This window comes from Leptonychotes weddellii, chromosome 7 (assembly GCF_054177405.1).
Source record: "Leptonychotes weddellii isolate Sample4059 chromosome 7, ASM5417740v2, whole genome shotgun sequence".
NCBI classification, from domain to species: domain Eukaryota; kingdom Metazoa; phylum Chordata; class Mammalia; order Carnivora; family Phocidae; genus Leptonychotes; species Leptonychotes weddellii.
The window spans coordinates 74,879,712-74,897,680 of NC_138375.1; the positions used below are offsets into that span (position 1 = coordinate 74,879,712).

The following is a 17,969-nucleotide window of genomic DNA, read 5'->3' on the forward strand; positions in this document are numbered from 1 at the left end:
CCCCCCCCCCCCCCCAGTTTTCATTGCTCACAGGTCTTCCAGATTTGGACATTCTGAGACCTGCCCTCTCTCCTACACCTTTGCATGCTTCCCCTCCCCCCAACTCTGGCTAAAGTGTCTCTGTTCATCAGGGCAAGATCGACAGAATCTGAGTCTGGCGCTTTGCCACCACCTTTCTATTGGCATAGGTCCACGATGCTGGGTGTCCTTCCTCCTCCATCTCCCTTTATATCCGGAAATTTTCATGGGCTCCAAGCATCCATTTATGTATGTACAAAGATGAAGTTTATTTACGTTTAAAAATGTGAGAGGGACAATTCAAAGAATTCAAGCACTGAAGAATACCTTTACTCACACAGAATCTCTCTTTTTTCTTAATTGTATTTTAGGACAGTGAAAAAAAGGGATTTATAAATAAAATCTATGCCATCCAGGAGGTTTGTATCAGTGTCCAGAACATCCTAGATGAAGTGGCTTCCTTTGGCGAAAGGATAAAGAAGTGAGTGAGTGATACTGACATGTGAGCCCTGGCCTTCTGTGGGACAGAGTGTCCATTTGTTTTTCAGAGGGTGAAATGCCACATTCTTTTTGGCAGGGGAGACTCCTTCTGGGTGATCTATTGCTCAGTTTCTTCATTATTTACTTTGTTTCTGCCAGTCTTTGGTTTTGTGAAAGTTCTGTCAATTTCCTTCCTGAAATTTAGAACATATTGGTTGGAAAGAAGTCCTACTTGTAGCTTTGAAGAAATAACACCGTCCTAAATTTTAGCACATTTTCAAGTGAAAGACTTTGTTCTTAAATGGAATATGAAATCGTGATAGGAAAAAAATAAACCAAGCTAGATGAGAATTTCAGGTAATCAAGACACATCTTCATTTTATTATTGGTTGACTTATACTGTCATTGAGGAACTCTAAAATTTTTTAAAAAATCATATTTTATGTAGCAACCTGCAAAAATATTTTCAAATTTATGTATTTAAATAGTTGAGGTCATAGTTACAGATGAACTAAACTAATGCACTTTTAATAATTTAAAAAAAGGAATCCCTTTCCTAATTTAAAATATAGTTTCATTGAAAGCTAATATAAATTAAGAATACAAGAATATTCTTAAGAATATTCTTTTTTTATTACGTAATGTTAATCACCATACATTACATCATTAGTTTTTGAAGTCGTGTTCCATGATTCATTGTTTGCATATAACACCCAGTGCTCCATGCAGTACGTGCCCTCCTCAATACCCATCACCCTCCCCTCTAGAGTATTCTTAATATAAGAATATTATTATAGTCTTACATTATTTGTATTTTACTTGAAATAATTTTATTTACTAATGAACTTTTAAAAACAACTGTAATTCAATAAGGTGGATTCACAAGTATTGATGATCAGTTAAAAATATACTGAAGCCCCATACTACTAAAGTATGTGAAAATTTGCTACATAATGATTGCTAAGTCGTCTATTCAAGAAGGGGTGCTGTATATCCGGATAAGCCTACACCTTCCTAGTGTCATGTATCAATTCATTGTTTATTATTTATCTTATTATTCACCAAAAGTGTTCCACAGATTTGAATCCTTGGGCATACACATTTGAAAGCAGTAAATTATTTAAACTAAAGGTGTGAGACATTTACCTACTGCTTTTCATGTTTCAGGGAATAATGCATTTTACTTTGTATAATTTTTTAATACATTTCCACATATGCATACATGCTGAGTTTCCATTTTTTTTTATATATCATATTAGATAGAACAGCCTCCCTCTCACTCCAAATGTATAGCAGCCTTCAGTCTCAGACTTCTGAAGACTGATTCCTACATCTTTTTTCTTCTTCCTCGCCACGTTATTTCCATTTCTAAGAATGTTCCTTTGTTCCACTAGAGCCAAGTGTTTAGTCCTGAACAGGGCATTTCCCTTTTGAGTGTGTCCTTTCTCTGAGGTACACTGTGTGTTGATACCTGATAGAAGTATCTCATTTACACCATTAAGACGCTGGGTCAGCTCTGAGGTGGGGCAAATTTATGCCTGAGAGGAAGAAGCTTCTTTGTAACTCTGGGTGGTAGGGGACCTCAGGTGCTTGGCCAGAAAACATCATAGCCAGTTGAAGAATATGGCCAGATCCTGGCTGTGGACCAGCCTTGGGAAAAACTGAGTTTTGTAGAACTTTCCACAGTTAAGAGACAGAGGCATAGGTATAGGATGAAGTACAGAAATATGCATAGGTTCCAGTGATTCTTACAGGAGCCATCTTTTCTGCACAATTTTTCTGAATATTTAAAATACAGAAAGTCCCCTGGGGTTGCATGAGATAAAATGCATCTATCCAGAAAGCAGATTCAGAAGCAGTCATTAAGTACAAAGTGAAAAGCCTCTATAATTACATCTTGTTACTAAGTAATCATTCCAGAACTTTCTTGAATTGCATCTTTTTTGGGGGAAGATCATAGTCTAGATTTAGTTTTCCTGATGCACTGTGGAAAGAGAAAAGGGCAGTCTTTTTTTTTCTGACATTAGCTACACTGATAAGGATTCCTTGCCACTTATCCTTCCAAGAGGAGAAAGAACACAGGGAGCCCTTCAGGGAGGCTGCCCAAAAAAAGGGTTTTCTGACTGACGAGCCAGTGCCCTTGCACACTGAAGAGTGTTGATGGATGGCTCTGAGCGAAGCCCCAGGAAAGCAAGCAGACAGACCCTCAGCCTTCTGTTCTCTTCACAGTGTCAGTGAAGGGAGAAAGGCATGATCCTTCCCCAGGTGACAGTTAAACAGGGCGCTCACTCTGGCCATGGGAGGAAAAAGACAAAGAGAAAAGCTAGTTCCCAAGAGTTACTGAAAACAAGACAACGAGACTGATCTAATTTTGGCTCTTTTACTAGGAAAAACAGTTTTAGAAAACACTGGACCTTAAGCAGACACAAAAGGCACGCTATATGCCCACAGAGCTAAGGATTCACTCCTAGGTGTTATGCTGAAGGGAAAGATAGGAAGAAAATCTTCTAATCCTCCTTTACTGGATCAAAAACGGCCCTGGACAAACCCCACCCCAGGTGTACATAACATATATAACCAGGAAATGAGAGAAAATTAAAAAATCCACATTTCTCCATGTCACGTATAATTTCATATTTTTGGGAGGTGTTTTGGGGGCCCTTGTCACCGTGGTAGGCTCCCCGAGAGTGGACTAGCTCTAAAAATGTCACTTTGATTCACATGTTACCATCACTACCAGTCCACCTCGATACAAGTTGTCCTCATTTTTAAACGGGGAAGTTGAGGTATAGAAAGGTTGATTCCCCCAAAGTCCTACGGCAGAATCTAGGCTTCGAATGCAGATCGGATACTTTCTTTGCTCTTTTCATTAAACTGCACTCAAGTGTCACTCAACAGTATGTGTTAGGTCCTCCTTAGAGGCTGGTTGTTGAGGCAACTGGATGCCTGTAAACGGTGACATAGTTACATGCCCAACGCTGAAGACTCCATGCAACAGTTCGGGCTTCCTATTTTGCAATGAGAGTCACTACAGAATTTCCACACAAAAACTCCTAAATTATTACAATCTTTGCATGTTCCATTTCCCTGATTTTCTACATCCTTTTTTTTTTTACCTTTTCTTTTTTTTTCTTTTTGCCCCACTACATTCCTTCCCATCTTCTTAGTCCTGTCTTTTTTGCAACTTCCCCCACTTCTGTTCATCGATCCTGTTTTTGTTCTTTGTTCTGATGTTACCTCACTGCCAACGCGCAGTCTTGCAGCCTTCCCCGACCCCCGACACTATCCATCAACAGCAGTGTGGGGACACTGCAGTCCCATCGGCCAGGCCCCGCTATAACCCACTTTGCCAGCTTACGCTCCATTTTCACAGTCTTTCCAGCACATTTACCATGTGTTCTCCTTTGCCAGAAATAACACAGGGAGAACAGTAGTCAATACTGACCTTCTTTCCTAATTATCTCTGTATTTCTGGGAAGGGCAATGATGGCAGGTGAATTTTTACAAGGCTGACTACTCTGTTCCCCCTTCCTGACTTCTAGATCCATTGGAAACATAACTGAAGTGAAAAGGGAGTATCCCTCAAAGCAATTCTAACCTAGGGAGGATTTATACAACAGTGTAAGAGTTAAGTCTACAGACAGTTGCTGACATTTTATTTCCAGTGTCTGGAATCCAGTGTGAGTTGACAGAAGAAAGAATGGTAGGCCCAGGGGCATTCTCCTCTATGAAAATTGGGAGAAAACAAGATTGGCTACTAGTTTTAGAGGTAGAAAAACACATTAAAAAAAAATTTTTTTTAACCACATAAGGAGTCCCCCAACTAGTGCAACTTCAGACCCTGAAGGCACTCGGGACCATCTGTAAGGGTTGATGGCAAGACTTGTTTGCGTGGGCCCTGCTTTCATGAAACTCAGCACATTGTGACCAACCTGTGTCCTCTGATAGGCTCACTACAATCGCCTTCTGTTCCAGAGAGAAATGCAGTCTTACCAGATCCCTAGTCCAGAGGCTGAGTCAGAATCACATTTATTTGAACCTTTGTTTGAAAAAAGTATGAAGTGCTCAGATTGCTGATGTGTTAATTTCTCATTCAGTACTTTCAACTGGACTGTCCCATTCTTAAGCTGGCTGGCCATTGTAGCCCTCTGTGTGTTCACAGTCATCCTGTACTTCATTCCACTGAGATACATTGTCCTTGTCTGGGGTAAGTAAAGCCTTTTTTTTTTTTTTTTTTTTAACTGTCTTAGATACTAGGAACAAACTATTTCTAAGCGATGAGTTATACTGTCAGAAGTTCCTTGTATTTATGATCATGAAGCTACTCCATGATGAAAAGAGACAGGTCAGTTAAAAATCACAACAGTATAAAGATTTAGGTCTACCTACAAAATACATTTTTCTTATCTGGCACCATAGGCTCCATCATCCTGTAAACATGTAGTTGTGCAGATTCTTCATATATCAAAGTGTAGCTTTGTCCAGATATCATTCTGATTTATTTTCACCACTTATACGTAAACAGAGGCATTTTGATCCATATGGTGCATTTAGGACAATATGCTTTTTTGTGCTGTGGTACTTTATCTTGTGGAAACGTCTGTAAGCACAGGGCTATCTATGGCCGCCTATTTAAGAGGTCACCTTTGGGATGCAGGAAAGGGCTCCTTGGCCCTGACAGGCTGTTTACGAATAAGAAACCGGCTTCATGTGTACTAAACAAAAGTGCTTCTGCAAAAACCCACTTTAAGGGTGGTATTTTCCAGCCCTTGTTTTTGATGCCGTTATGCTCCATGCCAAGAGTTCCTACGGCCCTAGACTCCACTTAGATGATAGTTTCAGCATTCTTCATTGTTTTAGGGTTTCTATTCCTTAGCTGAGAGAATTCGTGCTCTGAAAAAAACGGTCAGTCTCTACAATGGACTCACATATAAAACTACATTAATGATATATATAAACAAGACTGGGGAGAAGTAGGATTCTCTACTTGGCCCCCCCAAGCCTGCACACACCTAAGATTGCTAAACATATACAAAATGCAAAGAATCAAAATGGGTATGGATTCCAGAAAACACATGTTTACACTAAAAGCAAAAAGATCAAAAAGAATGTTTTATTTTCTTTTTAAAGAAATGCTGGAATAAGTGACAGAGGGGTCTGAGGTCCCCACACCCTTCAGTTTTAAGATTCCTATCTCCCTATTCTTTTTGGTCTGTCTTGTCATATCCTGAGTTAAGCCCTCTTACCCTTTATTGTCACTCTGCTTACCTTTACAGCTTGGGTAGGGAGGAGAGGATGGGGGGAATGATGATGATTTTTTCCCTTGTTATAATTTAAACCAGTTTCAAATAAGATAGTACTTGCACTACACAGGGAGAGAGACCTTTCTTCCCTCTGTTCAAGCCCTCATCTTTCCTTCCTTCCTTTGATATATAAAACAGATGCTGTTTTCTTGAAGGAATTAGGGTAGGGCGTGCGGTGTGGCAGTTTATTATCTCTAACCTTCCTAGGGTCAGATCTGCCATCTCGGTTGTGATAGGTGGTGAACCTCTGGTTTTGCTTCCCCGCGCTCTCAGAAACTGGAGCCCATGGCGGACATCTGGCTCAGTAACCTGGGGCAGCCTCACTGGCTCTGTCTTAAACGTAATTCTTAGAGAATGTGTTTGGGCCTCTTGTTTCATCATATGAAATAAAAGGAGAACAGTATTTCTGTAGTGCTAGGTGATTGCTGAAATATTAACTGGAAATTTAAGACATGGGTCTCACATGGGGAGACGGACCAAAATCAAGAATGCAAAATAAGTTTATTCTGCCGAACTTCCTGAAGAAGAGCCAAGATGCTCTAAGTTATGGCCCAGTTTTTACGAGTTTGTTGATTTCATATAAAGCTGTTAATTTATTTTGTATATGTGAATATGCTTGGTCATTTATTAAGTGCAATATAAATTTCAAAGAGTAGACTTATCCCATTGAAATTCTACCTTATATCACAGAATATATAGAATAGGTACTTGTAGTTTTATACATTGTTTTGACAGTTCTATCTCATTGAAGTTTTTGTTTCTATAATAGCTCCAACTTCACCTAAGTTTACTCCTCAACCACGTTTGCTCTTCAGGTAGTATAGAGGATTAACTGTTGAAAAATTTCGTATGGGTAGATATGGCTCATCTGTAATGGTTCTTGGCTGTTCTATTCCAAAAGTGATCCAAGTAAGTCAATCACAGCATCTTTTGCAAGCATTAAATTTAAATTTTGTGTAATTTGAAAGGAAAATTGCTTCCTGAAAATCTCAATGCCAGAGATGTAGAAACAGAAACATTTCCCCCCCTCCCCCGCCATGGTGAGCACTCTTAAGATCTACTCTTTTAGCAACTTTCAGATATGCAATGCAGTATTATTAACTATAGTCATCATGCTGTACATTATATCCCCATCACTTATTTTGTAACTGAAAATGTGTAGCCCTTCACCCATTTCACCCATCCTCCCACCTCCAGCCTCTGGTAACTACCAATCTGGATCTATGAGCTTGGCTTATTATTATTATTTTTTTTAATGCCACACACAGGTAAGGTCTTATAGGGTGTTTGCCTTAGACTCATTTCACTTAGCATAATGCTCTCAAGGCCCACCTGTGTTGTTGCAAATGGCAAGATTTCCTTGATTTTTATGGTTAATAGTCTACTGTGTATATATATATCCTATTTCCTTTACCCACTCATGTGTCAGTGGACGCTGAGGTTGTTTCCGTGTCTTGGCTATTATAAACAGTGCTGCAATAAGCATGTGCCAGGTGGGTGTTATTTATATTTTGAGTTCATGTTTTTGTTTTCTTTGGATAAATATCCATAAGTGGAATTGCAGGAACATAGGGCAGTCCCATTTTTCTTTTTGTCAGGACTACCCATTCTGTTTCTCATAGTGCACCAGCTTACATTTCCACCAACAGTGAATGAGGGTTTCCATTTCTCCACATGCCTGCCAACACTTGTTATTCCTTGTCTTTTTGATAATAGCCATTCTAACAGGTGTGAGGTGATATCTCAAGGTGTTTTTGATTTGCAGTTCCCTGATAATTAGTGATGTTGAGCATCTTTTCACATCCTAGTTGGTCATCTGTAGGTCTTTTTTGGAGAAATGTCTGTTCAGATCCTCTGCCTATTTTTTTTAAGTGGATTGTGTTTTTGTTTTTGCTATTGAGTTGTATTAGTTCTTTAAATATTTTGGATATTAGTCCCATAGCAGAGATAAGATTTGCAAATATCTTCTCCCATTCAGTAGGTTGCTTTTTCATTTTATTGATGGTTTCCTTTGCTGTGCAGAAGCTTTTTAGTATGATGTAGTCTTGTTTATTTTTACTTTAATTGTTTTGCTTTTTGGGGTCAAATCTGAAACATTGCCAAGACCGATGTCAAGGAGCTTACTGCCTTTATTTTCCTCTTGGAGTTTTATGGCTTCTGGTCTTATATTCAAATCTCTAATCCATTTTGAATTAATTTTTGTATATAAGATAGTAGTCCACTTTCATTCTTTTACATGTGGTTACCTAGTCTACCATTTATGAGACTGTCCTTCCTCCATTGTATATTCTTATTTTGTCATAAACTTATTGATTATATACGTGTGGGTTTACTTCCACACTTTCTATTCTGTTCCATTGATCCACGTGTCTGTTTTTATGCCAGTATCATACTGTGATATCAGGGAGTGTGATGCCTCCAGCTTTGTAGTTCTTTCTTAAGATTGCTTTGCCTATTTGGGGTCTTTTGTGGTTCCATACAAATTTTAGGTTTGTTTGTTCTACTTCTGTGAAAAATGCCATTGAAATTTTGATAAGGATTTTATTGAATCTATAGATTACTTTTGGGTAATATGAACATTTTAACACTATTCTTCCTATCCATGAATATGGACTATTTTTCCATTTATGTGTGTTGTCTTCAATTTCTTTCATTAATGTCTTAACAGTTTTCAGTGTACAGGTCTTTCACTTCCTTTATTAAATTTATTTGTAGGTATTTTATTCTTTTTGATGTGATTGTGAATGGGATTGTTCTTAATTTCTTTCTGATCATTCATTATTAGTGTATAGAAACCAAACAATTTGTTATTGATTTTGTATCCTTGGTTTGCAAACTGGCCCCCATACACAAAGTGCATAGACTGAAGAAAGAGGGAGGCCATTTCAGACTGGTAGGTGGTAGATTTAATATACAGGGGAACTCACTTACAAGGCTTGTCTTGGGTGGCTATAGGCAAGTAAATCTCCACCCCTGCCCACCAGAATCTTAAAAGTTTACATGGAGGAATTAACTGGGCTCAGTCCCATATACTGTTCAGATGGTCTTAATAACATCTTACTCTTTCAAGGCTACATCCTTGGAGCAGTTCCCACTGTGGGTACAGTGGGCAGAATGTACATTTCAAAAACCAAAGGGTGAGAAGCTGCCAGAGTTCAGCAACCAGGTCAACCATAGGTCATACCCTCTCCTAGCCTCTCCATTACCTTTTCGCCAAAATCCTGCAGCTTCATTGAATTCACTTATTAGTTCCTTTTTATTTTTTTTTGGTGGAATCTTTAGAGTTTTCTATATATAACATGATGTCATTTGCATATATTGCATTTTTTCTTTCCAATTTGGGTGTTTTTATTTCTTTTTCTTGCCTGATTGCTCTGGCTAGGACTTCCAATACTCTGTTGAATAAAAATGGTGAGAGTGAACATTCTTGTCTTGTTCCTGAACTTATGTTAAAAGCTTTTAGCTTTTCACCATTGATTATGATGTTAGCTATGGGTTGTCATATATGGCCTTTATTATATTGAGTTACGTTCCCTCTACATCTACTTTGTGGAGAGTTTTTATCATCAATGGATGTTGAATTTTGTCAGATGCTTTTCTGCATCTATTGAGATGATCATCTGATTTTTATCCTTCATTTTCTTAACATGGTTTATCACACTAATTTGCAGATGTTGTACCAACCTTGCATCCCTGGAATAAATCCAAATTGTGGTGAATGAGATTTTTAATTGTTCAACGCAGTTTACTAATATTTTGTTGAGGATTTTTCATCTCTGTTCATCAGAGATATTGGCCTATATTTCCTTTTTGTGTGTGTGGTGTCCTTGTCTAGTTTTGGAAACAGAGAAATGCTCATAAAATGAGTTTGGAAGTGTTCCCTCCTCTTCTAGTTTTTGGAAGAGTAAGAAAAATTGCTATTCTTTGAGTGTTTGGTAGAATTCACCAGTGAAGCTCTCTGGTCCTGTTTGTTGGGAGGTTTTTGATTACTGATTCAGCTGCCTTCCTAGTAATCAGTCTGAATAGAAATTTTCTATTTCTTCGTGATTCAGTCTTAGAAGACTGTATGTACCTAGTAACTTACCCATTTCTTAGGTTTCCATTTGTTGGTGTGTAATTGTTCATACTAGTCTCAGGATCCTTTATACTTCTGTGGTTCAGGTTTAACATATTCTCTTTCAGTTCTGATCTTATTTGGATCTTTTTTTCTTGGCAAGTCTAGCTAAAGGTTTGCCATTTTACTCATCTTTTCAAAGAATCAGCTTGAAACTTTATTATTCCCTTTCTTCTATAACTTTTTATATTAAGGTAGGCATTTATTGTTATAAACTTACCTCAGAGAACTGCTTTGGTTGTACCCCATACATTTTGGTATGTTGTATTTCTGTTTTCATTTTTCTCAAGGTATTCTTTTATTTCTTCATTGATGCATTGGTTTAGTAGCATGCTATTTAATCTCCCCATACTAGTGAATTTTCCAGTTTTCTTCTTGTAATTGATTTCTAGATTCCTTCCATTGTGGTTGAAAAAGATGCATGCTATGATTTCAGTCTTCTTTATTAAGACCTGTTTTGTGGCTTAACATATGAGCTGTCCTGGAGAATGTTCCATGTGCACTTGGGAAGAATGTATATTCTCCTGCTTTTGGATGGAATGTTCTGTCGATGTCTGTTAGGTCCATATGGTCTAACATGTCATTTAAGGCTGATGTTTCCTTATTGGTTTTCTGCCTGGATGATCTAGGTGGTGATGTGAGGTGTTAAAGTACTCTAGTATTATACTGCTATTTCTCCCTATATGTCTGTTAATATTTGCTTTATAAGTTCAGGTGCTCCTATGTTGGCTGTATAAATATTTTAAAACGCTGTATCCTCTTGCTGGGTTGGCCCCTTTATCATTACGTAACACTCTTCTTAGTTTCTTATTACAGTTTTTGTTTTAAAGTATGTTTTTGTCCAACGTAAGCATAGCTGCTCCAGCTTTCTTTTGGTTTTCATTTGTATGGAGTATGTTTTTCCATTCCTTCACTTTCAGTCTGTTTGTGTCTTTGCATCTGAAATGTGTCTCTTCTAGAGGCAGCATATATATAGATGGGTCTTGTTTTTTTATCCATTCAACCATTTGATACTTTTTTGCTGGAGAATTTATCTTATTTACAGTTAACTAATTATTGATCGGTATGTACCTATTGGCATTTTGTTAATGTTTTCTGTTTTGTAGTTCCTCTGTGTTCCTTATTCTTTTGCTCTCTTCCTTTGTGATTTGATGACTTTCCTTGCTGGTATGCTCTGATTGCTTTATTATCTTTTGTGTGTCTGGTATAGGTTTTTGCCTTGCAGTTACCATGAGGCTTACATATTACAACTTCTAACAGTCCGTTTTAAGTTGGTAACAATGTAAGGTTGGATGCATTCTAAAGCTCTACATTTTAACTCTTCACCCACATGTTCTGCTTTTGATGTTACATTTAACATCTTTTAATCTTGTGTATTCCTTAACTAATTATTGTAGTTATATTTTGGGGGCTCCACATGAGCATGTAAGTTCCTTTCAAGGAGATGCCAGCGTGCTGCAGCGACAGCACAAAGATGGCATCCGGCAGCATACATTTCCTCAGAGCACTTTCCTAAGTCTCTAGATGTATGCCAAACTTGAAGCCTGCCATGCAGGCCTGAAGCTCCAGGACAATGCAATAGGTCTCTTTCACAGATAGACTGTGGATGTGTTTTAGCCTGATGTCTGTGCAGGGCCCTGGGGGTGGTAGCCTGCCAAAAACTCTCTCTTTAACTGTTACAGTCCTGTGGGACCCAGAAATACAAGCCTCATGTCCACCAGAGCTAGGAGATCAAGGGAGTATTCCCTCAGTGGCAGCTGTAAAAACCAGGGCACGAGTTATATGTAAAACCTCCCCTCTGAGAGAGACTGCTGCTCTGGAGCATGGCACAGAGCCTACTCTCCAAGGTTTCTGGAGAAGTTTACAGTCAGCCCTTACATGTGTGTTTAATTAGAAGCCTGCCCCTTAGGCAGTAACTAGGATGATAAGCTTAGGGGTCTGTGACAAAGACTGAGCATCTGAGTCTGTTACCTCTAGCTATGTCCTCAGGGTCGTTGATGTTTAAAAACTTTTTTTTTTTTCTTTTTTTGGTTACAGTCCTGTGGGACCTGTAAGCATAATCACATTGGCCACCAGAGCCAGGTGATACACAGGTGTTCCTCAGCAGCAGCTACAAAAGTCAGGGGTGTCAAACAAGGATAGAAGCTCCTTACTGGGAGATATTTATAAGCTATAGTGTGGCAAAGAGTGCAAAGACTGCATCTAGTGGACGGTTCCCTGAGAACTCTATAAACTCTTGTAAGTGTGCCAGACCAGAGGGTTGACCAGCTCTTCTATAAGCAAATAGGCTTGTTTCTCAGAAAGACTGGGGGTGTCTTACAGCTACTGTCTGTACAGTGTCCTGGGGATGGTAGTCTGCCAAGAACGGTCTGAGTGTTAGAGTCCCATGCAACTCAGGAATGGAAGCCACCCTGGACTACTGAGCCCAGCAATCAAGGGGTGTCCCCTTGCCAGCAGCCACAAAAACCAAGGCACCAGATGTGTGTAAAAGCTCCACTCCAGGAAATGTTGGTGCTCTGAAGCATGGCAGAGGGAGAGCATGAAGCTGGTGCTTGCCAGTTGGAGGGTAAAAATGGCACCCACCGGCTTTACAAGGCAGATAGAGAGTGCAGAGTAGCCCAGCAGGCCCCAGCCCCACCAGCTGAAGCTTTAAGGTTATATGAAAGAGATTCATTTGCTAAAGTCTGGATGCTTTTCTAATGGTTGCTTCTATGCTGCACCCTGGGGCAAGTGAGTATGTACATGAGCCCATTGAGCCATTTCTCAGTTCACAACAGCTCTTTATGTCATGATTTTCAAGGCCAGATGTGTTGGGGGCTCATCTCTCAGTTGTAGGACTTAAAAGCTGGGGTGCCTGATACAGGGTATAACCCGCTGCTCTTCAGAGAGAAGCTCCATGTTTGTGAGTTACGTTGTAATTGTGGGTTGCCTTGCTGGGGTAGGATTTATAATGAGATTTTGTCTCAGCCTCTCCTACCCACTTCCCTTGGCCTTTCTCTTGTTACCCTGATGTGAAGAAGTCACTCAGCTAGTTTTCAGGTCTTTCTCAGAGGGAACTAAGTGTTCCATATGTAGCTGTAGATTTGGTGTGATCATGGGAAGGGGTGAGTTCAAGATCTTCCTACATTGCCCTATCGAGCCACCTCTTAGATGTAAAACCAGACATAAAACTGGGGCACCATACACATGTAAAAGCTTCCCTCGGGGAGATACCCTTTGTGGAGTGTGGCAAAAGGAGAGTGTGGAGATAAGCATCCACCAGCTGGAGCAAGGCAGAAGGAAAGTGCAAAGATGGCACCCCCAGTCTCTGGCTCGAGAGCACCCCAGCAGACCCTTGAATGTTTGTCTAACCAGATGCCCACCCCTCGGGCTGATGCTCCAAGACAAGCAAATGAGGCTCTCCCAAAGTCCAGGTACCCCTCAATTAACTGCTTCCATGTTGGGCTCTGGGGTGACTCCAAGCATGCAAGTCCTTTAAGAACCATTTCTCAGATCACTGTAGCCTGTGGGTCCCGTGGACATGAGCTCCATTGGTTTTCAAAGGTAGATATTTTGGAGAGTCGTCTCATAGGTGCACATGTTAAAAGCTGGGGGTGCCTGATGTGGGTGGGGCTCAAACCCTTCACTCCTTAAGGAGAAGCTACAGCTTTTGAGTTCCCTCCTGACCATGGGTTGCCACACTGAGGGTAAGGTTTATGAGGAGTTTATGTCCCAGCCTCTCCTACCTGCTTCATAGTGGGCCTTAGCTCAGCACCCCATATGTGGGAGGAGAGTTCAGGATCCTCTTGTATCACCATCTTTAAAGCTGTTTATTTTTTTTAAAAAAGCTGGCGGTAAAACTTTCACATTTCAGGTCATTTAAAAGGAAAAAAAAAAAAACAAGGATAGCTGTCTTCTAAACATTTAGTTTGCATAACATTAACAACTCCCCACTCCAAAAAACAGTAAGGTTTATCTTTTGAAAAAGGGAAAACCAGTAAATCAGACTTTTTGCCTTGAAAAGTTTTACTATAGATGAAATACTAAAGCAAGGCTTCTAAGTAATATGACACTGAGTGGCAAAGCAAGATACAGCATTGTACATCCTTGCCAGGTGCCTTTTGTTTCCCAAATAAAAAGCCTTTCCTGCTGGGAGGAAGCCACTAAAGTAAAAAGAAAAACCAGAGCTGCCTTGATTTGGGATGGAGGGAGGAAGGGAACAAAGGAAAGGAGAGAAAAACAGGAATGGGGGAGAGGGAGGGTGGGAGGGAGAAAACAGGGTGTACTGGTTCATTCAGTGGAGACTGAAGAGCAGCTTAGTCTAGATCTTCAAATCACTGTAACATATGGAAATATACGTGATTTTTCTAATTCCTAACTGGAGATTTCAATAATGTTTTATCTATGACTTTTTCAGGCATCAATAAATTTACAAAAAAGCTTCGGAGTCCATATGCAATTGATAACAATGAACTACTTGACTTCCTTTCCAGAGTCCCTTCAGATGTACAAGTGGTATGTAGGTTTCACTATTACTGCTCTTTACCGTATGATGGCATTGGGTTTTCACTTTTCATCCTTTTAATTTCAAAGGTTTTAGAAGAACCACTTAAAGTTAAAAGGCCTATAGCAGATTTTCCCTTTCAGGAATTTAGCCCACTTGGGGTGTTACCCAAGAAGAACTTTTATAAAGCATGGGGAATGGAGAACAAGAGAGGGTTGCATCAAGAACCTACCAGGGCTCATAGGGGCAATTTTCCTCCAAGGAAGGTTCACCTGGTTTGTGAAGGGAAGTCACCATTACCTGAAGGGAGGAAACAGGAATATAGATGCTGAAAGCAAGCTGTGCCAGTGAACATTTGAAAAACACTTCTTTGCATAATTTACAGGAATTGAGTTTTAAAAATGCGTATTTTGGAGACCAGTGGGGGGAAGGGGTGGAGAGTACCTGCCTTTTCAAGACTGGGGCACATCTCAATCCTTTAAAATTCTTTGAGGTTAACTCATGCCCCTTAATCATCAATTATTTTCAGAATAAATGAGAAATGTTTTTTTTTTTTTAAAGATTTATTTATTTATTTATTTGAGAGAGAGAGAATGAGAGAGCACATGAGAGGGGGGAGGGTCAGAGGGAGAAGCAGGCTCCCCGCCGAGCAGGGAGCCCGATGCGGGACTCGATCCCGGGACTCCAGGATCATGACCTGAGCTGAAGGCAGTCGCTTAACCAACTGAGCCACCCAGGCGCCCGAGAAATGTTTTTATCAAAATCTTGACACTATGTTGCAGCAATACCTTTCTTCCTTTGTTTCAGTTGAGTTTTCGATTTGGTATCCGACGTTGAGAGTAGGCTGGAGGGAGATTAAGCCTAAATTAAACAAACAGTAAATTGCAAAGAACCGTTATCCAGCCTTTCAAAATTAAGATAAAGATGGTTTTGCTTTTAATGTAGTGTTACAGTGAAGAGGCAGCCTGTTACCAGAGTTCACAACAGTGCTCTCATGTAATTTCTGGCAGGATTTCCCTTATGATTCTTGCTCTATCATTCTATTGTTTTCTGCATCCCAGCTGCAGATCTCATAGACCTTCCAGGGTGAACACTCTTCCCACCCCTGTCTCTAAGCAGTCTCTCATTCCTTTGCTTTTCCTTCCTTTGCCAGAAAGTGACCACCTGACCAGTCTTTCTCTGAACTCTGTTTAAACAGGTGCAATACCAAGAACTGAAACCAGATACTTCTCATAGCCCATGTAAAAGGAAGAAAAACAATCTTGGCTAGCCAGCTCCCAGCACTGAGGAGACCAGCATCTGTTTGGGAAGATAAAAGAAAAAGCCTTCAGCCTCAGCAGCATTTCCTTTCTTCCTGCTTTTTATTTATTTTGCCTTTTTATCATGATCGAGAGAATTTGTAAATAGTGTACAAAGGCATATGTCTTTGAAAATATACTTCCATTGTACAGACTCAATTTGCTAAAGGTTTAGCTGTTGCTGTGTGAAAGCCTTGTTGGCTGTGGATAATAACATAACACACTGGAACAACAAATAGAAGCATGGTAACGTTGGGGGATATACACTTCTCTAATTACAAGTGGAAGCACCAGAATATTACATTAAATGCTCAGCTGTACCCTGATTAAATCTACATAAAACGTAAATGTCAATTTGATTTTTAAAGTTTTTTTTTAATGTGACTATTTTTTATCTGAAAAGTAATCCATTACAGTTGTTTTCTATGTTTTATACATGTCAAAAGAGAAGGGGGGAATCCCAAAATCTGAATTATGGAACAGATGCATTTCAATTTAACTAAGATTCTGACTTCAGATCCTGACTTTCATTCCTGTGCAAATTACTGAGATATGACTCGGCTTATTTTAAGCTAATGAGTGGAAGGTACATTCACTCTGTCAAGATAATCTTTCACACTCTACAAAGAAAACTTCCAAAGCTTCTATCATTCCATCTAAAACCTTAAAATCTCTACAGGATTACACATAAATACTGCCAGGTTTATAAATGATTGCCTATCTGAATTTTTATACCTACCACTACTTTAATTTGTACCAAGTTAGCAAGTTAGCAACCCAGTTCAGTTGTCAAAAATACTAGCAACCTAAATCCGTGTTGCTTTTGGTGTTTCTGTGCCTCTAAAAATATTTAATACTCAAGTGTTATCACACACACAAAAAGTACTTGCTTTCTCATAGATTACTGAAATGCTTTAATGCATAGTATGATTTTTGTTAGTGTGAATTTTAATGTAAAGAATGCTAGTGTGCTAAGTGATATGCCAGTGTTTCATTATATTCATTTATAGAAAAACTAATCAATCGTTCTTGATAATATGAATGCATGAAACCTATTTTGTAAAAAACAAAAAAAAATCAAAAAACAAAAACAACAAAAAACTGCTTATGGGGAGGGGGGAGTTTGCCTTTAAAAAAATGTTTCACTACTTACCATAGAATCTATACTTAAAAATTTCATTCCCAAGACTTATGGCAGTTTTGTACCTAGCTCCCTGATAAATCAAGGGAGTATACCTCTGGAGAGAGAAATAATTTGGTGAGAATGTTTTACTTCCCTGACTGGGTAGCGGATTAAGCTTGGCTGAAATGCTGTAGAAAATGTTTTGCACTACTTTATTAATAGACTGGGATAGGGTGAAGGGGGGGGTGGGTTATGATGGAAAAACAGAAAAGCCAGAAGCCAGAAATATATATTTCACTCTAAAGGAAGATTCTTTAAAAATAAATTTAATCTCATCAAAGCTAATTTTTAAAGTATTTTTATTTTAAAGCGACGTTGTTAAATACTATTTCTTATGATAGAACTATTTTGATCTGTTTATACACTATGCTTGAAAGAGAATGTCAATTAAATTCCCTTTCTACAGAAAGGCTTTGACCTCAATATGCTCTATTTAGCTCACCGTGTTTATAATAACATGCTCCTACCCGCATACCATCACTGTTTGTTGCTTAGACATAATACTCCATGAAGCTGATGTTCCCACAGAAAGTTTATTGATGGGATAATTTGTTTGAAATACCTTTTGATTAGACCTTGTGTGAGATTTATGTTCCGTGCTGACAGCGTCTACTCAAATGTCTACAAGCCTGATACTGTACAACTTCAGATGTACCTGCGGCATAGTAACCATTAACAGATGCCTAATTTTTGTTTCATTCTACCAACTTTCAGATGTTAAATTCAATGGTAATGTTGACTATACATTCACTGCATTAAATAAAAAAATCTTTTTTAAGTATAATCAGTACTCCTGTCTGCCTTTTTTTTTTTTGTGGTTGAGAGAGGAGTGCTGGAGGACTGCATATTCTTATAAATGACACTTAGAGAAACTGGGTTTGGTTTGGACAAAGGCTTCTCTGAAACCTTGACTATTGTATGAAACTCACTGCCTTCGAAGGAGTGAGCATGCGATGAAGTTGATAGAAGAGTACGAACTATCATCTTGAGGCATGAAATGATATTCAGAGGCCTCTTCATTGCTTACAAAAGTACTACATTCACAGGCTGAAAAGAAGAAACTGTGTCTAATAAAATTTTAACTATTTCT

At 39.1% G+C, this 17,969-nt stretch overlaps 1 protein-coding gene across 13 annotated transcripts in view; it reads left to right on the forward strand.

The window, feature by feature from the left end:
• The window catches only part of MCTP1 (multiple C2 and transmembrane domain containing 1), a 494,794-nt gene extending 477,137 nt beyond the window's left edge, over positions 1–17,657 (forward strand). For 11 of the 13 annotated variants that reach the window (XM_081826545.1, XM_081826549.1, XM_081826548.1 and 8 more), the window contains 4 exons: positions 390–499; positions 4,596–4,705; positions 14,312–14,409; positions 15,597–17,657. In XM_081826545.1, coding sequence (XP_081682671.1) covers positions 390–499; positions 4,596–4,705; positions 14,312–14,409; positions 15,597–15,668 — 390 coding nt within the window. In that variant the 3' untranslated portion in view covers positions 15,669–17,657. The remainder of the gene's footprint in view (positions 1–389; positions 500–4,595; positions 4,706–14,311; positions 14,410–15,596) is intronic. The other 2 variants (XM_081826553.1, XM_081826555.1) reach the window with 1 other exon arrangement.
• Positions 17,658–17,969: the final 312 nt, after the last annotated feature.